This window comes from Solea solea, chromosome 5 (genome assembly GCF_958295425.1).
Source record: "Solea solea chromosome 5, fSolSol10.1, whole genome shotgun sequence".
In the NCBI taxonomy this organism is placed as follows: domain Eukaryota; kingdom Metazoa; phylum Chordata; class Actinopteri; order Pleuronectiformes; family Soleidae; genus Solea; species Solea solea.
In genome coordinates, this window is record NC_081138.1 from 12,254,851 (window position 1) to 12,276,067 (window position 21,217).

The window sequence follows — 21,217 nt, forward strand, 5'->3', positions numbered from 1 at the left end:
CTAAATTGACCATAGGTGTGAGTGAGTGTAGAGTGGGTGGTTGTTTGTCTACGTGTCTCTGTGATGGACTGGCGACCTGTCCAGCGTGTACCTGGCCTTTCTCCCTATGTCAGCTGAAATTGGCACAGCGCCGCTTGTGTGGAGGATAAAGTGGTAGATGATGAATATGTGAGTGAATTGGATGGACGAATTCAAAAATAAATAATAAAAAAGAGCAGACGGTCTGTGTGTCTGTCTGTGTGGAGAGTAATGTTGCCCTCCACAGTTCTTTATTACATTTCAGTCCTTCACTGCTGCTCCTTTCATCATCAAAGAAATGTCATACTTTGATGTCCCAAAAAAAAGATGTTAGTTCATATTTTGGACCAAGATCACAGATGATGAAAGGATCATAATATCGCCCATTTATTAACTGACAATCTGTTAGTCCATCTGTTAATGGTAAACAAGTGGCTTCACAGGATTCAAAGTTTTGGGAGAAACATCACTAAAAAAAGTTGTGCCAATAGGAAAGGATACACGAGACAAAGTAACATGCACGAGTCAGTTGAAGCCCTAGATGTGGATACTGCACAATACCATCCATCCATCACTATACCATCCATCCATCTTCTACCGCTGGATACAATATATTTATATTGAGGAAGAAATAACAGGAATCTGTCATCAGGAGAATTATGCAGCACACCAATTACCACAGTTATAAAGTTTTCCTGGTAAGAAAAACATTTACTACATCTCCTTTATTCCCACTGCCATAACCATCTTAAACAAACCATAAGCAATTAAGGTGCACTGTGCCATTTTACACATTATGTTTTCCTGTGCTAAGTTAGTTTACATTTTTATTGTAAGTCGCTTTTATCCAAAGCGACTTACAATGGAATTAAGTACAATCAGCCAGGGGTGGAGTCGAACTTGCGACCATGATGTCTTTTACACACAGGGTACCAGTCTTAACCACTGAGCCACTCCACCCTTGGTACATAAACAGGTATATTTGAGTTTGCATATGAAGATTTTCCATCTTTCCTGACAAAAGTTTTTTCTGATTTTGATAATAAGCTAATACATCACAATGTTTTTGTTCATTATGTTTTTGGAAAGTTACTAGAATCAAATACATTAATGCAATAGAGTCAAAAGTAACTAAAAATTCACATATCTCAAAATTGTTTTTATATTCTGAGTGGGGGCCACACAGTTGGTGAAGAGGTTGGCCTTTCTGCATGGATGTCCACCTGATTGCTTCCTCATCCTCTTCAATTACAGTTTAAAGTTCTCCTGCATTCTCATTATTTTATCTACATCCTCATTCCTTAATTGTTAATCAAACCTGGCAGTTACTAGTCTTCGTCTGAGAGAACTGAGAGATGTCATGTTTACCCTCCACAGTTTAAAGTTCTTAATCGCAGTTCAAAGCTCTTCAATGCAGTTTAATAAAAGGTAGAAAAAGCCATCTTTGTGTCCATGGAATTTCCATACTTTGAAGTTTAAATAAAAGAAAAGAAACCATCCAAAAGTCATCCAGCCTTTTGCTAGCTGTTCTGTGCAGAGGAAGTTGCTGAAAGGTACTGCTCTATTTCCTTAATGAACACAAAACAAAGACAAAAACATCATAAACCCTTAGATAGTTAGATAGATAGATAGATAGATAATTGTAATTATCAAAATCCCTTTTGTATGTTTCTGTAATGGTTAATACACCAGTATGTAGAAGCTCTTTAACTGAAATGATTATTGTCAACATGAATGTTATGCTCAGAGAAGCCCAGATTTGGGTATAAAAGGTGAATTCAGTTTTTGCCAAATAAATAACAATAACCTTTTTAGTTTTAAAAGGATTTATATTTGTATTTGCATCATTTGGGAAGCATTGTATGTGTATAAAAATTGGCAGGAAAAACAAACAGAATCAACAGAAAGATAGTCATGTGTGAGGCACGTGATCTTTACTTTAGCGGTCTGCTTTGATGTGGAGCACGTGAGCAGACGGGAGCTGTCCACGCACTCTAATTCGCCGAGCACACGTTCAGTAAATTGAGACTAATTAGCAGGTTAGCAGACTTCATAAATATGACCTGCTGCTACAGCAGTTAGTCGTTATTAATGTGACATTTCTCACAGGCTCGCAGTTCTGAACATGGCATTTTCCCTGGTGAGTTAAAAAGAAAATTAAATGACTGCGTTGAGTTGAACTGTCTTTGGGCTAACTTTAATGTTAGCGTTTGACCTTTAGAGTCAAAAAACCAACAGCGCCACCTTTATTTCAAGAAATGACCAAAACGTTTGAAAAGTAGTGTTTTCTCACTCCGTCCTCTCGTGTCTTGTCTCCCCGGCTTGTGCCACGTCCCCCGGGGTTAACTCCTGGACAACATGCACGCAGAGCTAACATGTCCCCATGTGTCTATCCTACAGAGAAACGACCCCCGCAGGCCGGAGAGCCCGGACACCGAGTCCCCGGCCCTGTCCACCTGCAGCAACGCTGACATCTTCCGCAGGATGAACACCATGCTGGGCAACGCTCTGGATTTTACGGGTGTGTGCACTACACCCAATAACGCCAAGGGAAAAGCAGAGCTGCTGTGTGGTAAGGTGTCACACTTATGTTTCACACTGGAGGAACAGGTGGACTACGTACGTTTACATTCAGGATAAAGAGGCTTTGTTTTAGTAGAAAGTCAAAGGTATGAGCGAGTCGGACAGTTTAACAGCAAGAAGACTAGCTTAACTTAATGTCATGTAGTCACCATCACAACAAAGACACACACGGGGCCTCTTCAGAGGGACCACGAAGTTGGATGAAACCTTGAATCCCCAGGGGCAATTTGTTTGGAGAAGTATACAAATAATAAAATACAACATCCACTTAACCCAGTGTCATTTGCTGTTAAATGTGTCATGGAAGACCATTTGGGAAGGTTTTTTTTTTTGGGGTTACCATGTTTTCAGAGAAGGTGATATATGTAACTGGTTAAAGTGCCTGTTAAATCATTAATGTCAGAAGTAAAGGTTATACAGGAGTCCCAATACCTGCAATTAAAAAAACAAAAAACACTTTAGTCTAAAGTTAACCAAAGTTAGTCACCATTAGTCTAAAGTGGAACAACTGTGAAGAAAAACCCCACAAGGTTGATGATGCTGTGCACAAACATTACATATAATAATTTGCTTGATATTGCAAGGAAGAAAGAACATAAAAACTTTAACACTAGTCACTTAGACTCACCTACCACTTTATTAGGTATGCATGACACCTCATAATAAAGTGTCAGGAGTGGTGCTCAGTGAGGTTGTTGTTGTTCTACAGCCCATCTGCTTCAAGGTTCTGTGAGACTAAAAAATGGTCTTCATAATTTGGTTGCAACAGGTGGTGTTTGCCAACCCTAGAGCTGTTTGTGTGTAAATCTGCAGTTTCTGAAATACTCAAACCAGCTAGTCTGGCACCAACAGCCACTTCGCATTCAAAGACACTGAAATCACCTTTCTTCATTATGATGCTCAGTCTGAACTTCAGCAGGTTGTCTTGACCATGTAAACATTCCTTCAGTAAATCTGCAGTTTTGTTAAAAATGTAATGTCAATTTAAGTCTTTCCTTGGTAATGTTTTCTTCTGAAAATGTGATCAGTTAATCAGTTCCCTGTGTATTTTCTGAAGGCTTAATGACACTAACCAAATGGAGGCTTGGTGTTTGAATCTGGAAGTAAATATTCCAATTTAATCAATCTTGGCTCAGATAATGGTGACAGGAAAAGTTAATACTGCCCCTTGCCTAGTCACAATACTGATCCAGTCAGTCTTTTATTGAGTTTCTGACTGTAAACATCTTTGTTAGTTTTCTTAATGTGGCTAATGTTATAAATGTTTTTAATAGTATACTGTTGCCCAATTAAACTGTAGAAAGGTTCATACAGAGGAAAAATGCATAATAAGTTGAGTGAAATGTCATTGTCACATTATGTCAGAGGCACAGAAATGATTTCAGCGTCACACTATCCTTGGTCACAGTAACAGCAGTGATAGTCATTTTATAAATTGGCTGCAAAAGCAAAAACTTACTGCTTGGTTACAATGGCACCTCTTGTGAGATGACAGGTTATTTGATGTGATGTGTGTAGTTTAATTGAAATTGCCAAATATGGAGGACAGGTCCTGAAAGTCTTAAGATGTGCTGAAATGATTAGTCTGAATCAGATCATTCCTTTTCTGAGGCCAAATATTTGAATTCTCAAATGAGTAAGTCTAATTTTCTGCCAGTGAAGAAGTTTAAAACCAAAAGTGACCTACTTTTTTTTTTTAACTCAAATCAATTTTTAATTGTCTAATGCATTTTTTTCACAGTTATCATAATTTTTAATGATTTGATCACTGTTATCACCCAGCCACTGTAGATGTTTTGTACTGGACGACTGATCAATGAGACATTTGTAGACTTCACCTTTGGTGCTGATGTAATAAAATGATTGCTTAATTTTTGTTGTATCCACACATTTATACCACAAAGCTGTAAAAGACCTTGAATCTGAGTAACAATATTCCGACTCTATTTTAATACGTTGGATGTATTGGACAAGTTACATCACCATAGAAGCCATTTCACTTTCAGGCAGAACTTCCATCTGTTAAATCTCCTTCTCCTTGTCCCGATCACATGAGTGCCAATAGCTGATTCATGGTGCATCGTCTTCTGCAGCATTGCAGCATTTCATAGGGTTTTTTTTTTTTACCCGAGGAGTGTGTTTTGCCAAGATTTAAGCTCAGCACCCTGCCTGTGTTCTTTCCCTTAATAGTTAATTAGTTTAAAGCATGTCTGCACTTGACCACCAGATTTGTTTTAGATGATATGGATGTTATATTTGGTTCTCTGCTCAGTTTGACATAAGTGGTAGTACAACACGAGTGTTGAACTTTTAAGTGGCACAAAAAATGGATGTTAAGCTTAACATCTGGTGTGGCCTCTCTGCCCCATCTACCCCTGCTTAGGTTCTGCTGAATCAGGGGCATTGCTGGAAGCTTTCCAGGCCTGGAGAGGGCAGGGAGGAGCTGTCGGTGCAAATCTCTGCGTCCTCAACATCTGATCAGTCAGCTGTTTGTCTCAGTTAGGCTTTGCATTTCTGTTACTTCCCTGTTTGTATGCAAAAATCACAGGTATTTACCAACCAAAGAGTGCAGTTTGATTTAAAATTTATCATGGCATCCTCATGTCTGTAGTACTTTTAAAGTTTGCTGAGTCATTTGCTCCCATGCTGCCCCCACCATGCTGATGTAGCTCTGCCCCTCTCCTCTCTCCCTCCCTGCCTCTGTCAGCTCGTTCAGGAAACGAGGCTAGACACAATGTAAGCAGCAGTAGCAGCAGCAGCTGTAACTGCCTTCCCACCGCCTCAGACGTGCTATGCCTACCAGAGAGGGAGGAGTACAAGCCAATATCTGACAGGAATTTTTCATTACACACTTGTTAAGCAAGGAGGTGGGGGAGCGCTGATGTCATTAGCAGGGGTGTGTGAGTGCATCAGCAGCCATGTCACATGCTGCTAGGTGGGTCAGTGATGCAGACGGAGATGCATGGCAGTTGCACCAGGCACAGAAGCAGCAGGTTAGCTCTCCTGTCAGCCAGGGTAGGGGGAGATATGGTGATGAGAAAAGTTTTTGTCTTTAGCTACATTTATTTTCTAAACAGACTTGTGTAATGTTTTCAATGTGGTGTAGACTGAACCAACATTTCTATTCTAACACTTCCTCTTCTCTCTTACTAAATCGCTGAACTGGATCTTGGACAAAAAACAGAGTCGGAATTGGCTGCAGTGGGCAGTAGAAGGATGCTCTTCCCCAACTGTGGTGGCATGCCCGGTTCCCAGGAGATGTCATCCAGGGGCTCACCCGGTGTCAACGACCTGGGCCTGGGCCTCCAGTCTCTGCGTTTGTCCGGCTGGGACAGACCCTGGAGCAACCAGGAGACGGAATTGCATTCTATTTCCTCTCCCTCCCAGATTGACACCAGCTCACCCTCCAGTAAGTACCAGGCCTTTTGATTACCTCAGTGTGTTTTAGGATTCACAGTAAAACCTGTAGCTTTGTTATGCTTATGTTTTATATCGCATAATGTACCAGAGTCAGGTTGGTGTTTTCCCCAAGAGTTTAAACTCGTGGCCCCATTGTTTGCATGACAGACATTGTAACATCTGTGAGGTCATGTGCCTTGATTAGTGTAGCCCTTGTTTGTATTGAAGCATGTTGTCATTAACAGCAGTGTGTGTGTGGGAACAGGCTATAGCGTCACTAGGGAGGATGATGTAGCAGTTTTGCTTTGCTGCATCTCTAGTCATCCAGCAAGAACAAAAACAACACAGTGAAGCTACTTTTGGCTCCTTTTAAACATTTATCAGCTTGTCCTACATGCTAGTTTCAAACTTCCAAACTAGATTACCCACTGAATACAACAATGATGCAAGAATGGAGAGTTAACTTTTGGAGAAAGGCAGTCCCTCTTACCAAGAAAATGTGGAGTAAAGCTGACATTTTTGAGATTATCTGTTTTTATGTCCCATTTTTATTCTAACCCATTTCAGGAGCTGTAGTTTTATCACTGCATGTCCAAACTGACCTGACATAACTTCATTTAGCGCTTTCTAAACTGGGCCCACGACTAAGTAGGACAGAGCTTTGAATGCAGCCTACAGCTGAATAATCCCCTCAGAGCCTCATGGTTACTGTCACAGGCCGTGCTCTACGCATCTGTCACAGTTGCAGCTGACTCACTGGGTTCATCAGGACGGTAGATGATGCTGGTCATTTATTTGAGGAATTGTTGGACTTTATTTAGGAACAGTGTTGGATGAAAGCCTTTCGAAAAGGGAAAAATATATAGCTTATGTAGATGTTTCATTAGTTCTAAAATGTGAAAGTGAAAATGCCTCAATGTGGTATTGGCAGTCGGCTTGCATATCAAGTCTCCTCTGCGACAGTGTTGGAAACAATGTTTTATTGCTTTTTTTTCACTTCTCATACTGACAATTGTCAAGTTTTCTACAGTCAAAGAAATTTATAAATTTTACACTTGGCACATGCTATCTGTTTCTTCTCTATGGTCATCCTCTTGCTAAAGGGGACTGCCTCAGTGACTTGCTCAGATCTCACTGAAAGTACTTTCTCTTCATGAGTGCTGTTAATGGTCTAATTGTCATTTCTACAGTGCTTGGTATACTGAACAGTCCCTTAAGTAGCATCCTTGGGAAGCCACCAGGCTACCTGCCGCCCGATTCGTTGAACATGACTGCCGATTTCCTGGAGAATTTCCCCAGCATGGCTCGCATGGCAAACCGACTGGACTCGAGCTCTTTTTTGGACTCTCGCTCCAGCAGTCCTGAAGACTCTGAGACTAGTGGCTTCAGCTCAGGCTCAGACCACCTCTGTGATATGCTGGTGAGGCACAACACACTTCATTCCGTAACTGCTGTTTTGTGTTGTCTAATAATATCCATGTTACAATAAACTGAACGGTACCTGTACTGGTTGACATGTCAACCATTTCTGATTCATTCAAATTTGGCTTTTCATGTTAGTTTCCAAGTCCTTAATGGTAAACTGTCTGGACATGTTTCTCTTCAGTCAACCTTGCGGATTTCCCCTCCCCTGCCTTATCTCGCATCAAGCATGCAGAAGGATCTGCTGCGTATGAGCTCTCGTCTGGACCCCCAGGACTCCAGCTCTCCACTCACCCCTCCATCCAGTGCCAGTCCCTCCTCTGTTGCCATTTCTCACCGCTGGCGTTCTGGCTCTCCATGGCCTGGTTCTGATGTGCTTGACCAGTCAGATGATGCGTTCAGCATTGAGAGGGAAGCCCGCTTGCACAGACAGGCTGCGGGTAAATAATAAAAAAATTGGCATTATTGTAGATATTTAACCTTCACTTTTCCCATAGCTTAATGTAAAAAGTGTACAGAATGACTTGTGCATTTTGGCTAATGTTTTTCTCTACACTTTAGCCGTTAATGAGGCCACATTCACCTGGAGTGGTCAGCTGCCTCCAAGAAGTAACAAGGATCCTCTGTATTCCTGCAAGGTCTTCCTTGGTGGCGTTCCCTGGGACATCACAGAAGGCAAGTGCTGCTGCCAACTTGCAGTCTGCTTCATTTCTAAATTACAGACCAGCTTTTTGAGATACTTCTCTAAAGTATTATAATTTTACAGTGTAGTGGCTAGCAGCCTTTAAGTGACTGTGCTTAAGTCCATACATACATATTCAAGCACATTCATGTGCAAGAACTGTCAATATGTAGTACAACAAATTACTTTTGTAATAACCTCAAAGGTGGGTTCAAAATCTTATATACAAAGATTATGTACTATCCTGATGAGTGTCGCCAAGGAAGTTACTAGCGCTACTTGTGCTGCTAATCAGAACAAGTTATTGTTGCACATTATTAAACAGCATAGATTATCAGAGATAACGCAGCATCTGTGCACACTGCAATCTTAATGCTGTTTTACTGTTCAAGGCAGGGATTGTTTAAAACACTTGATTTGAAGAATATTTTAGATGTTGGGCAGAAAATAAATGTATTATCTGGAGAATAGTTTCTTGAGCAATGGACCTTTTTGCATGGCAGACATTTTATGGGTCACTCTGGGGGTTTTAAGAAAAAAAGATGGCTGAGTTCACTGTAGCTCAGTTTCAGGCTATATGCCAACTGTCATGATGTCCATGAACTGAACATCCATTGTCAAATGTCTCCTGTGAAAAGTGGAAAATTAGCACTTCTCATTGTTTTCGTTTTCCAAACATACAATTTTGAAAATTCTGTCATCTCTGACATAGTGTTTCAAATGAGTTGATTTCATTTCAGCTGGTCTGATCAACACCTTCAGTGGTTATGGTCCACTTACTGTGGAGTGGCCGGGTAAGGATGGAAAGCACCCTCGCTGTCCTCCCAAAGGTAATGTGGCCAAAGGTAATGAAAAGTTGGTAGGCAATATTTTTCTTCTGGTTTTCAAGGTAGCACTGTGGTGGACACATGGCATGCTGGTGAGTTTTACAGTGGGTATGTAGACATTGGTAACATGGTGATTCTGGGCATTACTGGTGCATAAGTCATGGTGCTAGAAGTGGGGAGAGGATGGGGAAAAATACCTCCTACTTTGAGGCTTTCCTTAGTATTGTTCAAATGTTCTATTAAGTGTTTGATTGTCATCCTCTATGATACAGGTTTCCTGCTTCATGTGGTTTATAAACATTTTATTCATATAACCAGCCTTAATCTATAAAGCATGCATTTTAAGCCAATGATGCACATGTGGATTTCTTAAATATATATTTACAGTACAGGCTACCAAAAAGAACCAACTTGGTGCTGTCCTTAAACATGTCACTGTGATTTATAGGTTATGTGTACCTGATTTTTGACAACGAGAAGTCTGTACGGGCATTGCTCCATGCCTGTTCCCAAGATCCTTTTCACCCGGAGGACAACAGGGAGTACTATTTCAAGATGTCCAGCCGCAGAATGAGATGCAAAGATGTGAGTGGAACCAACCCAAAAACACAAGGCACAATTATGCACTGCAACATACACAGATCGGCATCTCAAGTAATACAATGCAGTCTTGCAAAAATACTTGATCTGGTCAGAAATATTACATGTAAGGTATCACATTACTGTTACTTACAATTATTTGATTGCTATACAAAAGTCAAAGGAATGCTTCAGCAGACAAATGGCAATCAAACAACCAGTTTATCCGCAGATTAATGGACATTTCTTTTGTACTTTCTGATTATTGTACATTGTAAAAAACAAAACAAAGGTATTATCATTTTTTGGATGATTGATAAATTCTCTTCACTAGTCATGGTTCCTACAGGAAGAACACTATATTAAAGAGCCATTAGAAAAACATAATGACACAAATGTGGTACAGAAATTTCCAAATTATAATTCTGACTGTTTCAGATTATCTTGTATTCATTAAACTCCATAGTTTAATGAAAAGCAAAAAGGGGACAAAAACAATTTGCCAGGTTTTCTGTTTAGACTCTTGTGTCTGTCCTGCTGGTTCAGGTGCAGGTCATTCCCTGGGTGATCTCTGACAGTAACTACGTGCGCTGCCCTGCCCAGCGCCTGGACCCCAGTAAGACAGTGTTTGTTGGTGCGCTGCATGGCATGCTGAACGCTGAGGCACTGGCCAACATCATGAATGACCTGTTCGGAGGAGTGATGTATGCTGGCATCGACACGGACAAGCACAAGTACCCCATAGGTAATATGCCTTAATAAGAATAATTTAAAATGATTCAACTCCGTGACAAAAGAAAGCATAAATGAACGTTGCAGTGTTGACCTTGTTAGCCACTACTGCCCATGTTGGTCATTGGCTTGTACAGTATATGTTCAACCATCACTGACTACAGCTTTTGTTTGTACATCTTCAGATGTAATGAAGTTGTGCTTGTGCTGCTGTGAAGATCAAACGTAACAATTTGATCGATGCATTTCTCTGAATCAACGTCACTGTATTCATAGTGTCCAAGATTGTGAAAGCAGTCATAATACCCTTAATGCATACCCACAGAAATATTTATTTAGGATCTGAACTGTATTTGACTTTTCTCATGTACAGGCTCTGGACGTGTCACTTTTAACAATCAGCGCAGTTATCTGAAGGCTGTGTGCGCAGCATTTGTGGAGATTAAAACACCCAAGTTTACAAAGAAGGTAAGATGAGCATTTGTCCACAACAGCAGCAGTAATGGTGATTAATTTTGTCAAGTACCAAGTGTTTTTGAATTGAAGGTCTTTGCTTGAAATTACAAGAATATCTATTTAAACTTTTAAATCACCAAGATGTTTTCCATTCACTGGTTTTAACTTGACCAACATCCACTGATGTATTTGCTCTAAGATAAATGGTGTCATGAGGAAATTGAAATGTTTAATATGACACCATTACATTTGCTTTCATCTTTTCCACTGTTTTGATGTGTGATTGACTTGTAATCTTGTTTTTTCTTGTACTCATTTCACAGTTTAAGTCAAAATGGGATGTTAATACTGTCAAGTAATATAGTAAATCCAAGGCAATGCACTATTAGAACTGGGCATAGTTCAATAACAATGTATATTGTGATAGATAGGTCTTTATCAATGTAACAAAGGTTCATTATAGTGATAAAAATGTTTTGATAAAGGAGTTTAAAACAAATTGATTTCTTCAACTTTTCCTAGGGAACAAAACCTAAACTTTCTGGCAATTGACTGATTTTAAAGTTTTTATCAGACGTTTGACCAGATAGTGCCCAGCTCCAGCCTTCATTTGGAAAGATACCTTTACAAATCAAGTTCTCATGATTACAATACAACTGTATGTTGTCATCACAATCCTTTTTTAAATTAATTTTAAAAAATCATTGCATTTTTCTTTTAAGACATTGAGTTAGAGTTTTGTTGTAGATGGAAACTTTCTTCCTCCTCAAGGTGACTGCTGTATACTAAACATTGTGGCTCTTTCCCTCAGGTCCAGATTGACCCCTATCTGGAAGACTCCATGTGTCAAGTTTGCCTTCGCCAACCAGGACCTTTCTTCTGCAGAGACCAGGTGAGAGAAAATGCTTTCAACAAAGTTTGTAGCAGCAGACGGCAGCCAGACTACAAATCATCATAGATGTCCTGTTGGGTCAAGGTAGCTTAAAAACGGTCTCGTCTCCAGGCCTGCTTCAAGTACTACTGCCGCTCTTGCTGGCACTGGCAGCACTCCATGGACATCTTGAGCAACCACCGGCCCCTCATGCGCAACCAGAAGAACAGAGATTCCAGCTAGAGCAGATGGATCCAAACACTCTGAAGGGCCAGAGGAGGAGGAGCCCCTCTGTAAGGGGCACGGCTGCCCGCCAAGGAGAGCACGAGTGCCAGACCTCCCTCAGTACGAGGGCACCATGGCACTCCACCAGGCACTGGGGATCTCACTGTAGAAAATGTTCACTTTTGCACTTGCTACATTTTTGCTGTTGTTCACAGTGGCACTATGCACAGTGACCTTATTGGGAGAGACGAGGGGGCCCTTCACACTTATGCATTTTCCCAGACTTGTGGCCAGACAGAAATATATGGGAGTCAGCCCAAAGTTAAGAAGTGGATGTAAATGCCATTTCTTTATTTTTTCCTTTTTTCTTTCTTTTTTCTTTTTTTATGTGTTGCATAGTGAAGAGCAATCACGCAAGTCTCATTGCCGTTCATTGGCAAATGCCATACAGTGCCTTTAGATTTTTATTTTTCCCTGCTTCCCTTACCCCCAGTTGGCATCCGTTTTTCCTGTGCAAGTCAACTGGTGTTTCTTACTTTTGGGAGTTGAATGTTGGGCTTCATTTAACCAGTCGCATTTCAGACATTTTTACGCAGTTTTTTACTAATTTGTACACAAACGGTTTTAAGTCATGACATGAAAATTTTGAACAGAATTCTTCCAGGTGGCTGTTTATGGGAAAACCCCCCTTTTATTTTTGTTTTTTTTTTTCCTCATAATTATCTGTGGCTATTTTCTTTTTAAATTCGCCCTCCCAAATTTCAACTGAATGGGCACTAAATGTTGGAAGTACTACTTTCACTTGCTTTGTTATATTAAATGTATGTAACACTAGTACTTGATATCATCAACTGGTAATCTGTCGTCCCTCAAGCATCTTGATGGATCCTGTTGATAAGAGTGAATGAACATTTGATTGTACATAGTTTTGATTTTTGCACTTTTTAATTTGCACGTGTGGACAGGTGGCAGTGGTTTTTAATCACTTTTGTACATCAGCAGGGGGACACGCCTATGTTGGAACAGCTGCTTGTTTCCTGTTGAATGTAAGAACTTCCACTTAGCTGTTGATAAATTATCAATCTATCGGAGCTTGAGTAGACCTAGTAAATGATGCCATGCTTTCTTATCCCATTCTGCCTTCCTGTTCTGGTTGGACACGAATACGTAACAAGCTGTGTGCCAAAGACGAAATGTCTTTTCTTTAACCATTAGGTTTGTCATGCTGAGCTTGTTGTCACGGAGCCCAGCTGCTTTTTAGAGTTTTGAAAGTCTACCTCATTGTGGTCTGCCAAGTTTGTTGCTACTTACAGTTGTGGAGTATGTTCAGGTTGGGCACAATAAAGGTGTTTAAGCATTACTGGCTGTGTCTGGATTCTAATTCATGCAAGTTGTATTTGAAAGTCTGTGAGTCTAAGTTGGTACTTTGGAACATTTGCAAATACAAGCTCAAAGTTAAACAACTTAAGTTTGCGGTCAGATTTATTTTACCCCAAAGGGCTGCAGTGATGCAGTCTGTTACCTTCTAGTTTCGAATCTCAGTTCTAACAGGCTTGTGTGTATGTGGTGGTTTTCTTCCTGTACTCCTGCTTCTTAAATTCAAAGACCTTCAGTTTATGTGTAGGTTATTTTTAAGACTTTGAAATCTGTTCAGCTAAAATGTAAGTAGACAACTACACAACTTGAGTGTGATCATTGATTAGTATCTGCAGTTTTCTTAAACATCTGGGGCCTTGTTTGATGGGGAAACGTGCAGCCCTTCATGGAAACTGATCCGTGTGTACAAACGAGGAGAAACTAACACCGATGGCAGGGGGAATTACCAGAAACTGTCAAATTTTAAATTAAATTTGCACCCCGACAAGACATTTTTAAACAAACATCCTGCTCGATACTCCCTGAAATGCGCACTGACATGCACAGCCAAATTAGATATAGATAGCAAGATAAAATTTAAATAAATGCTGTAATGAAATGCTTTAGTGATATGAGACACATTCTCCGAGATAAGGTAAATGGGACAGATTACGTTTGCACAGATCCAGATTCTTGTGCTTCCACTGAAAAGATTAGATTGAATTTTCCTTAAACATTTATATTTTGCTTCAGTTTTGAAGTTAATTTTATTTTATTTTTTTTTCAAACTGCGAAGAATGTAACAGTGATTAGATAACACACTGTTTTAATCAAATGTACTCCAATTTGTGAAAGGAAACTGACATTAGACGTATATGGTTTTATAAATCCCGTATTTGTGCGTAAGCACTTTGAGGCCCCAAGAAACTACATTTTAAAAACCCATTTTGTACTTAGTTTTTAAAATTTGGGAGTTGGGAAGACGAAGCAATTCTACAACTTAGAACAGTTTGCTTATTTACAAACTTGTGTAAGGCTCCATATTTACCAGTCTGGTTTGTTGATTAGAATTTGCTTAGTAATTGTCATTGGAAACGATTGTTTAATCCTTTAACAATTAACCCTTAGAACACAACATTTTGGCTGCTTTTTTCCATTACTATGTTTAAACATACAGTATATACAGAGGGTATAAGAATGTGCAATATATAGTCTTGTATCCCTTTTTTCAGCACAACTTAGACAATCTGAAGAAAAAAACGACAGTGGTATGTAAAAGTTTGGGCACCCCTCTAAGATTTCATGATAATTTGCTCTAACGTTATAAAAGATCACAGCAACAAGATTTGATTTTCTACAGAGATGTAGACATTTGAGTGTTTTGCAGACCAACATTCTTAGCGTAGCATTACATAGTTTTATTATGATAAAATTAAATGCAAACAATGGTATGTGCAGAAGTTTGGGCAACCTTTTAATCATAATCATTTCAAGACCTGTAAGGATTTATAGCTGACAGGTTGCAGCACAAAATTGCTTTGATTAGCTCATGAGACCTTCAGTTCCAAAGACAGGTGGAACCATTCATGAAAAAGGCTGTTTAACTGTGCTGTGAGCTGTGCTTGTCCTAGGTTCTTTTTTAGAGTGTGGTAACATTCATCTAAACAACTCAGCATCTAAACAACTCTCCACTGACCTAAAAACTAAGATAATTCATTATCATGAATTAGGAGAAGGGTACAAGAAAATATCAAGGTTTGGACTGTCTGTCTGCACAGTTAGAAATGAAAGGCCACAAGAACAGTCCTTGTGAAGGAAAGATGTGGTAGGCCAAACAAATACAGGAAAGGCACAGGCGAAGGATGGTGAGAATGGTCACAGATCACCTCCAGAAAACTACAAGAACATCTGGCTACTGATGGTGTAGTTATTCATCTTTCCACCAGGAAAAGCTTGTTGGAAGGGTGATGCGCACAAAGCCTTTCCTGAGTGTTCGTCACAAGAAGCAAATCTGGACAAGACAGAAGCATTTAGGAAAAAAATACTGTGGTCAGATGAGACTAAGATAGAGTTATTTGTTCAGAACAAGAGGAGGTATGCATGGCGAAAAGAAACACTGAATTCCATGAGACAAACTTATTGCCTACTGTGACATTTGGTGGAGGGTCCATCATGTCATGGGGCTGTGTGGCTAGCACAGGGACTGGAAACCTTGTTAATGTTGAGGGCCACATGAATTGCACTCAGTATCAGCAGATTCTTGACAAGAATGTTCAAGAATCAGTCACAAAGTTGAAGCTATGCTGGGGTGGGATTTTTCAGCAGGACAATGATCCTAAGCACTGTTCAAAAGTACAATCTTCAGTCCCCAGACCTTAACATCACTGAAAATGTATGGATTGATTTGAAGCAGGCTGTCTACACACGGAAGCCAAGAAACCTGACTGAACTGGAGGCGTTTTGTATGGAGGAATGGGCCAAAATACCACCTGCCAGACTTCAGGGACCTGTCTGTGGTTATAGGAGGCGTCTACAGGCTGTTCTTGCAGCAAAAGGAGGCTCTACTAAAGATTAATGGCATTATTTCTTTGGGGTGCCCAAATTTATGCACATGCCTATTTTTGTTTAAATGCACATAAAAATTATTTCACTACTGAGATGTTTAAGTTTCCATAAGGTATAACATGTTAAAATGAAGTTGCTGCGTCAAAAGCTCAGCAAGTGACAAACTGATGCAATGATTGTCCTAAGGGGTAAAGAAATTGTCTTTTGTGACTTCTGCACTTCTAATAACACGACATAAAATTAATCATAACTTTGACACAAGGCGGAAAAAACTTTTAAAGCCGAATATGTGACCTATACACACACACCTCGTCGATGTCCAATATTCTGACAAATGACCATTTGCTGCATGAGCACTAAGGATTAAGTAATGTATAAATGGCTATAATTATACTGTAGTAAAGCACAATGACTTGCTATATTCAGGGATTAGTGTTTAAAAATATAGAAATAATAGTATTGTAAAAGAATATCCAACAGGGTATAACAGTATTATAAATGAAGATGAAACTAGTTTTACTTAATGTAAATTAGTTACATAGAGTATAATTCAGTGATTCAGTGAGAGGGTGGTGACAAATCATTCTTAAAACAAGTTTGTAGTCATTTGTTATGTTGGTCAAAGAATTTGTTAATTAAGGCTAACAAGTGAAAATAGTTGGGAAATATTCCTTAAGGTATTTCATGATAAGTCTTTAATATAACATGCAGTGTTTATGTATAGACTTGACCTAAAATGAAGTACAAGTACCTTGAAATTGTACTTTTCTTTTTAAAAAAGGACACAATTCTTATTAATAATCACATTTTATTGAGAGACTTATGACACATGATTCTAAAGTCCTCGTGGTGTTTTGAAGTTCATGCCAATGGTTGGCTGAGTGACTTGAAGATTGGGAAGGCCACCGAAATCCTACAAGAGGAATAAAAAAAGTTGATTTGTCAAAATCAATATCTGGATTTTAGATTGCTGGTCTAAATAACATTTTATATATGAAGACAAGCAGAGAAAAGAATAAATGTTTCCTTTACCAGCATCTTGAGCATTTCCTTTGTGTCTGGATCCACTTCGATGAGCTCCTGGTCCAGAGCAGAGATCTGGACGATGAGAAACAAAAGAGGAGGATTTATGAGCTGTACTGTAGCCAGACACCAGGGCGGTGATTGAGATGCTTTGGCTTCAGTAAGGAGCACTGTCATGTTGCGCCTCTTTTTATATACACTCTGTGGAATATTCAAATATTAAATGTTCTTTTTTTCATAAATCCTCCGCTTCAGTGTTAGAGGATGAGACAGACAGTAAATAAAAGGTGGACTGCTCTTCCAATTTGCTGGGTGAAGCTCATAAGTAAGAATACACTGAATAGGGACAATTCCTCTGGTTCAAAAATAACTCAGTTTGAACAGAAGTGAAAGGGTAAAATGAGCCTCCTCCAGTTAATGAGCGGTTAATGGTCTCTATCTCTAGTTTCAGTTCCTTTTCAAAAGAACATTGTTTCAATTTGGTAAATGTTTTCATTTAGAGGAAAATAGATGAAAAGACAGATTATGGCACATATGAGTGGACACCAATGTGATTGACAGCTGATAACATCCAGATATCAGCTGGAGCGTTGATGCAGGACTTTGCATGAAGCTCAGATCATCAGAGAAAGAAGAGTGTGAACAAACCTCTGGGACATAGTTGTCCCTCCTCTCTCTTTCCTCCTCCTGCAGTTTGATGGAGATTCCTCTGACTGGACCACGCTGGATCCGCTTCATCAAGTGTGTCACATATCTAACCAACAAACAGGGAAATGTGGTTAAAAAGTTGAGACAACAAACGCACACGTTTATTCAGTTAGCTGTTTAAATGTAAACAAAGCTGTTCAGCATTTAAGATCTGCTTAGTACGCATGACGGAGACGAGGAGCCGTCAAATATAGACACATTGTGCTTTGTATCTACAAAGTAAACTGTTATACAACAAACAAAAGGCCAGATCACCAGATTTATCAGTCTAACAAAAACCAAGCATAGAAACTACAGTGTTTCAACACAAGTGTGAGAGAACACACTCTGCTGACTCACTTCACTCACTCCCTCCCTCTGACATTAATCCTGAAAGTTCAAGGCTACGTCAGAGAGAACATCGTCTCTGATGACTGACACATAAGGACAAATACAGGACAGTTATAACCAAACATTAAAACTGACAAGATCAAAACATCTGAGGGACTCGAAAGGATTAATATTTCATGGCGATTGAATCACTGTAACAGACAGAAACATGCCAACGTGTTTCAGCCATCAAGGCACCTCCGTCAGGGCACACACACACACACACACACACAATGGCCACACTTGGCCTGTTCCAGACGCTGGGGTCTTGAGATGAGAACCGCAGTCACATGATTATTGCAGACAGTCCAAGTCACATGACAAACATATCAATAAATGTACATGTACAAGTTCTTCATTTAGCCTGGATATTGTGCAGGTTTCAGTGTATATATGCAGAATGATTCTCTCATAATAGCTTTTTTCTGTCTCCTCATTATTGTTATTATTGAGGCTTCAACAGAGACGACACCTGATATCTTTAAGTTATTGCAGAAATCTGCATCTTTATAATGATGTGCCATAGGATACTGCAGGATGCCAGTTGTTATAGAATGTTTATGTTCGGCCAATCATCAATCATTACTATTACCAATTAAACAGTTCATACAATTTGTATACAAAGACAATGACGCCAACGTTAAAACATCTTAAATTGAGCAGCTGCAATTTGAAAAATTCCAACCGATGCATCTAAACCCTATCCCCTCCCCTTTCTCGTCAAAGCCCCGCCTTCAAAACACAACAACATCTTAACCAAAATAAACAACAGAGCAGGTGGACAGTTCAGTCAGTGACAGATACACCAGACAAACCCAATGCATGAAGTCCAAACGAAATGATAAGACTTGCTTTTATCAATACAGACTCATTTATTTATTGTAAAAGAAAAAAAAAAAAAAAGGTTTCCCAGAAACAAAGCACTGACTCAAGCTTTAACACAGTGATGGAAATAACCTCAGCCATCACATGTGGCAGTAATAATTTACTGCTCAGCATTTTAATGTTACAAGCATTAGTGTTTTATACTTAATTCACTTAAACACTGCTGGTATCAAACCCCCCGCAGACTTATGGCACTTTTCCATTTTACAGTTTTAGCACTACTCCACTCAGTTTGGTGCAGACACGTAGTTTTCCATTATTATAGTACCTCGTCAACATGGACGGGGTCTTTGTAGCACGGCTGCTCAAAACTTATTTTCATTTTATACGCGGCACAAACACACAAACTACCAGCAAGGCAGTTATTTTCAGTGTATTGAATCGAATCAGTTGATTAAAAAGATTAGCTGAGTATTTCCTGCATGACCACAGACTCAGTCTGACACGGTCACTGAACTGAAATATACCACATTCTCAAAGGACGACTCAAGATCCATATTCCAACTGTTCTCTTACAACATTTCTTTCGGTTTCTCACTCACGTTTCTCATAACTCATGACCTTAAGTTCTCTAAAGATTTGTTTCACCTTATTCATGTTTCAGAGAACCGGGGATAATTCCTTAAACTAAAGTTCACTGCTGTCTCATTTTACTAGCGTAGCTGTTAAGTTTCACCTTCCCTATGTTAGTCATGATGGTGAACGCATCAGTCCATATCACCACAGATACAAAAACAAAACACTGCTATACTGGGAAACAGTAGTGTGATCGGCTTGATCAGCACTGAGTGAAACCATTAGCTGTTTGACTGTAACCAACAGTTGTTTATATAGAAAAGTTACACACTACAATTTTAAAGAGAGAAGTAATGGATGATTAAATCCAGAAGGCAGCAGTAATGCTGTCATTAAACATCACTACCAACCAACCAAGAATACATAAAGATAAAAGGCCTGTTTAGATTCATCATTACCATCTCCACACTCACTACAACTGACATAGATCAGCTCAAACCAGCCCCTAATCTATTTACAGTGTAGACTGTGAAATTACTGTGAAACCAAGAATCCATTTCTCATTGAGAAGTGAAGTTAGACATCAAGACGAGTCAAAATCAGCAGAACTAATAAAACACAAATCAGGTGTGGACATGTCAACATCAACTCACACACACAAAGACAGCAGCAAAAGTGTTTAATTCCACTTACCCTGCAATTTTGTTGCGCAGAGGTTTGCTGGGGATGATGGCGATCTCCTCACACACCCTCTTGTTGACGTGGAAGTCATTGCCCAGACGTGTGTAGTATTTTTCAATGATGACCCTGGCGGCCTTCTTCACTGTCTTGGTCCTGACACGACCCTGAAGAGAAGACAGAGACAATCAGTCTCATTCAGTGGAGGCGCAGAGTAATTCACACAAATCAAACCAACCACAGTTGAACAGGGAAGTTACTAAAAATGGTAGCAACTGTCCAAAATCAATTAAAAATATTTTTTTCTTTAATATACGACTTGTTCTGTTGCTTCTGAACTGCAGTTACACAGTGAGGCTCATTTTACTGTACAGGCTGTCAACATTAAGACTTTCATTAAGACCAATAATTACAGAAATAAACAATCTTACCAAAACAAAAACATATTTGACTTTCCTTAATGAAATTAAGTCTTAAATAATTTTGTAGATAATCTGATTCTAAGATTCCTGGAACCCAGTACAATATAAGCATTTAACTGCAATGCAATTTAACTACTTAAATACATTAATAAGAATGAGCAATAACAATGAAAGGGAAGAGTGGAATAAAGTTATATCATAATATTTATCTACTCACTCTTCAGCTTCATTTACTATTGACGTCTGAAGTTCTATTTAAAGCCTCAAATAAATACACGTTCGTGTTTAACTAACTTTTAAGTGTGACTGCCAAAATAAAATAAAATTGAAATGTCTGAAAAAAGCTAAAAGCTCGACTAATTGGAAAATTCAATGTAAAAGACGAGGGGGGATTCTTAATTTTAAACTTAATACCGACAACATATCCTGTAAACATGTATTTGAAACTGTATATTTTCACATTGTAACATAGTCTATGCAATGCTGTAATTATGACACCTGAACGTAAAGATAAGCCGAAACGACCCGGTTAACCGGGTTCTGTTTATATGTTCACAGACCGGTGTTCGTGCGGCTAGTGACTTGTTCACTACCATAACAGTAGCATCAGTCCTGCTTTAGCTTTACGTTATTTGACCAAAGTGCGTCGAAATGCGATGTAATGAGGCCCTTGTGTGATATATGTCCGGGCCGATGCTTAAAAATGTTGTCTGAAAACACACACACGGAGGATTACAGAGGATTGTTAGCTCTGCTAAAGTCAAGAGTTCGTCCTGTTACCCACCATGTTGGCTCGGACCTGTTAAAGAGAGGCGTGGTCTATGTCGTTCCGGAAGTTTATACTCTGCAGCTGCTCAGTCACACCACACAACAGGTCAACATCGCCCACTAGCGGAGGGAG

At 39.4% G+C, this 21,217-nt stretch overlaps 2 protein-coding genes across 12 annotated transcripts; one reads left to right on the forward strand and one right to left on the reverse strand.

The window, feature by feature from the left end:
* Positions 1–411: 411 nt before the first annotated feature.
* Positions 412–13,154, forward strand: cpeb1b (cytoplasmic polyadenylation element binding protein 1b). 11 transcript variants are annotated; one of them, XM_058630435.1, is made up of 12 exons: positions 412–716; positions 2,419–2,539; positions 5,786–6,010; positions 7,191–7,420; positions 7,607–7,862; positions 7,984–8,097; positions 8,845–8,949; positions 9,380–9,516; positions 10,057–10,255; positions 10,616–10,710; positions 11,510–11,590; positions 11,702–13,154. In XM_058630435.1, exons 1-12 carry the CDS (start codon positions 678–680, stop codon positions 11,810–11,812), a joined length of 1,713 nt encoding a protein of 570 aa, XP_058486418.1. In that variant the 5' UTR covers positions 412–677; the 3' UTR covers positions 11,813–13,154. The 11 variants fall into 11 exon arrangements, with proteins under 11 accessions (XP_058486418.1, XP_058486415.1, XP_058486416.1 ...); XM_058630432.1 differs by having other exon boundaries at positions 413–716; positions 2,419–2,590; XM_058630433.1 differs by having other exon boundaries at positions 414–716; positions 2,419–2,590; positions 8,845–8,934.
* A 3,349-nt stretch (positions 13,155–16,503) lies between these two features.
* Positions 16,504–21,202, reverse strand: rps17 (ribosomal protein S17). The gene is made up of 5 exons (XM_058628636.1): positions 21,101–21,202; positions 19,910–20,061; positions 17,387–17,492; positions 16,748–16,813; positions 16,504–16,628 (listed from the first exon to the last, which is right to left on the reverse strand). The coding sequence occupies exons 1-5, from the start codon at positions 21,101–21,103 to the stop codon at positions 16,551–16,553; spliced, it is 405 nt and encodes a 134-aa protein (XP_058484619.1). The 5' UTR covers positions 21,104–21,202; the 3' UTR covers positions 16,504–16,550.
* Between the last annotated feature and the right edge of the window lie 15 nt (positions 21,203–21,217).

What these genes read in the sequence shown, in the direction of transcription:
- cpeb1b (XM_058630432.1), top strand. Translation starts at nt 678, where the DNA reads ATGCAGCACACCAATTACCACAGTTATAAAGTTTTCCTG. An exon ending in CTTGCACAGACAGGCTGCGG is followed by an intron (nt 7,863 to 7,983) that starts GTAAATAATAAA and finishes TCTACACTTTAG; the next exon opens with CCGTTAATGAGGCCACATTC. An exon ending in CACCCAAGTTTACAAAGAAG is followed by an intron (nt 10,711 to 11,509) that starts GTAAGATGAGCA and finishes TCTTTCCCTCAG; the next exon opens with GTCCAGATTGACCCCTATCT.
- rps17 (XM_058628636.1), bottom strand. An exon ending in CTGCGCAACAAAATTGCAGG is followed by an intron (nt 17,493 to 19,909) that starts GTAAGTGGAATT and finishes TTTGTTGGTTAG; the next exon opens with ATATGTGACACACTTGATGA. An exon ending in GGGACAACTATGTCCCAGAG is followed by an intron (nt 16,814 to 17,386) that starts GTTTGTTCACAC and finishes CTCATCGTCCAG; the next exon opens with ATCTCTGCTCTGGACCAGGA.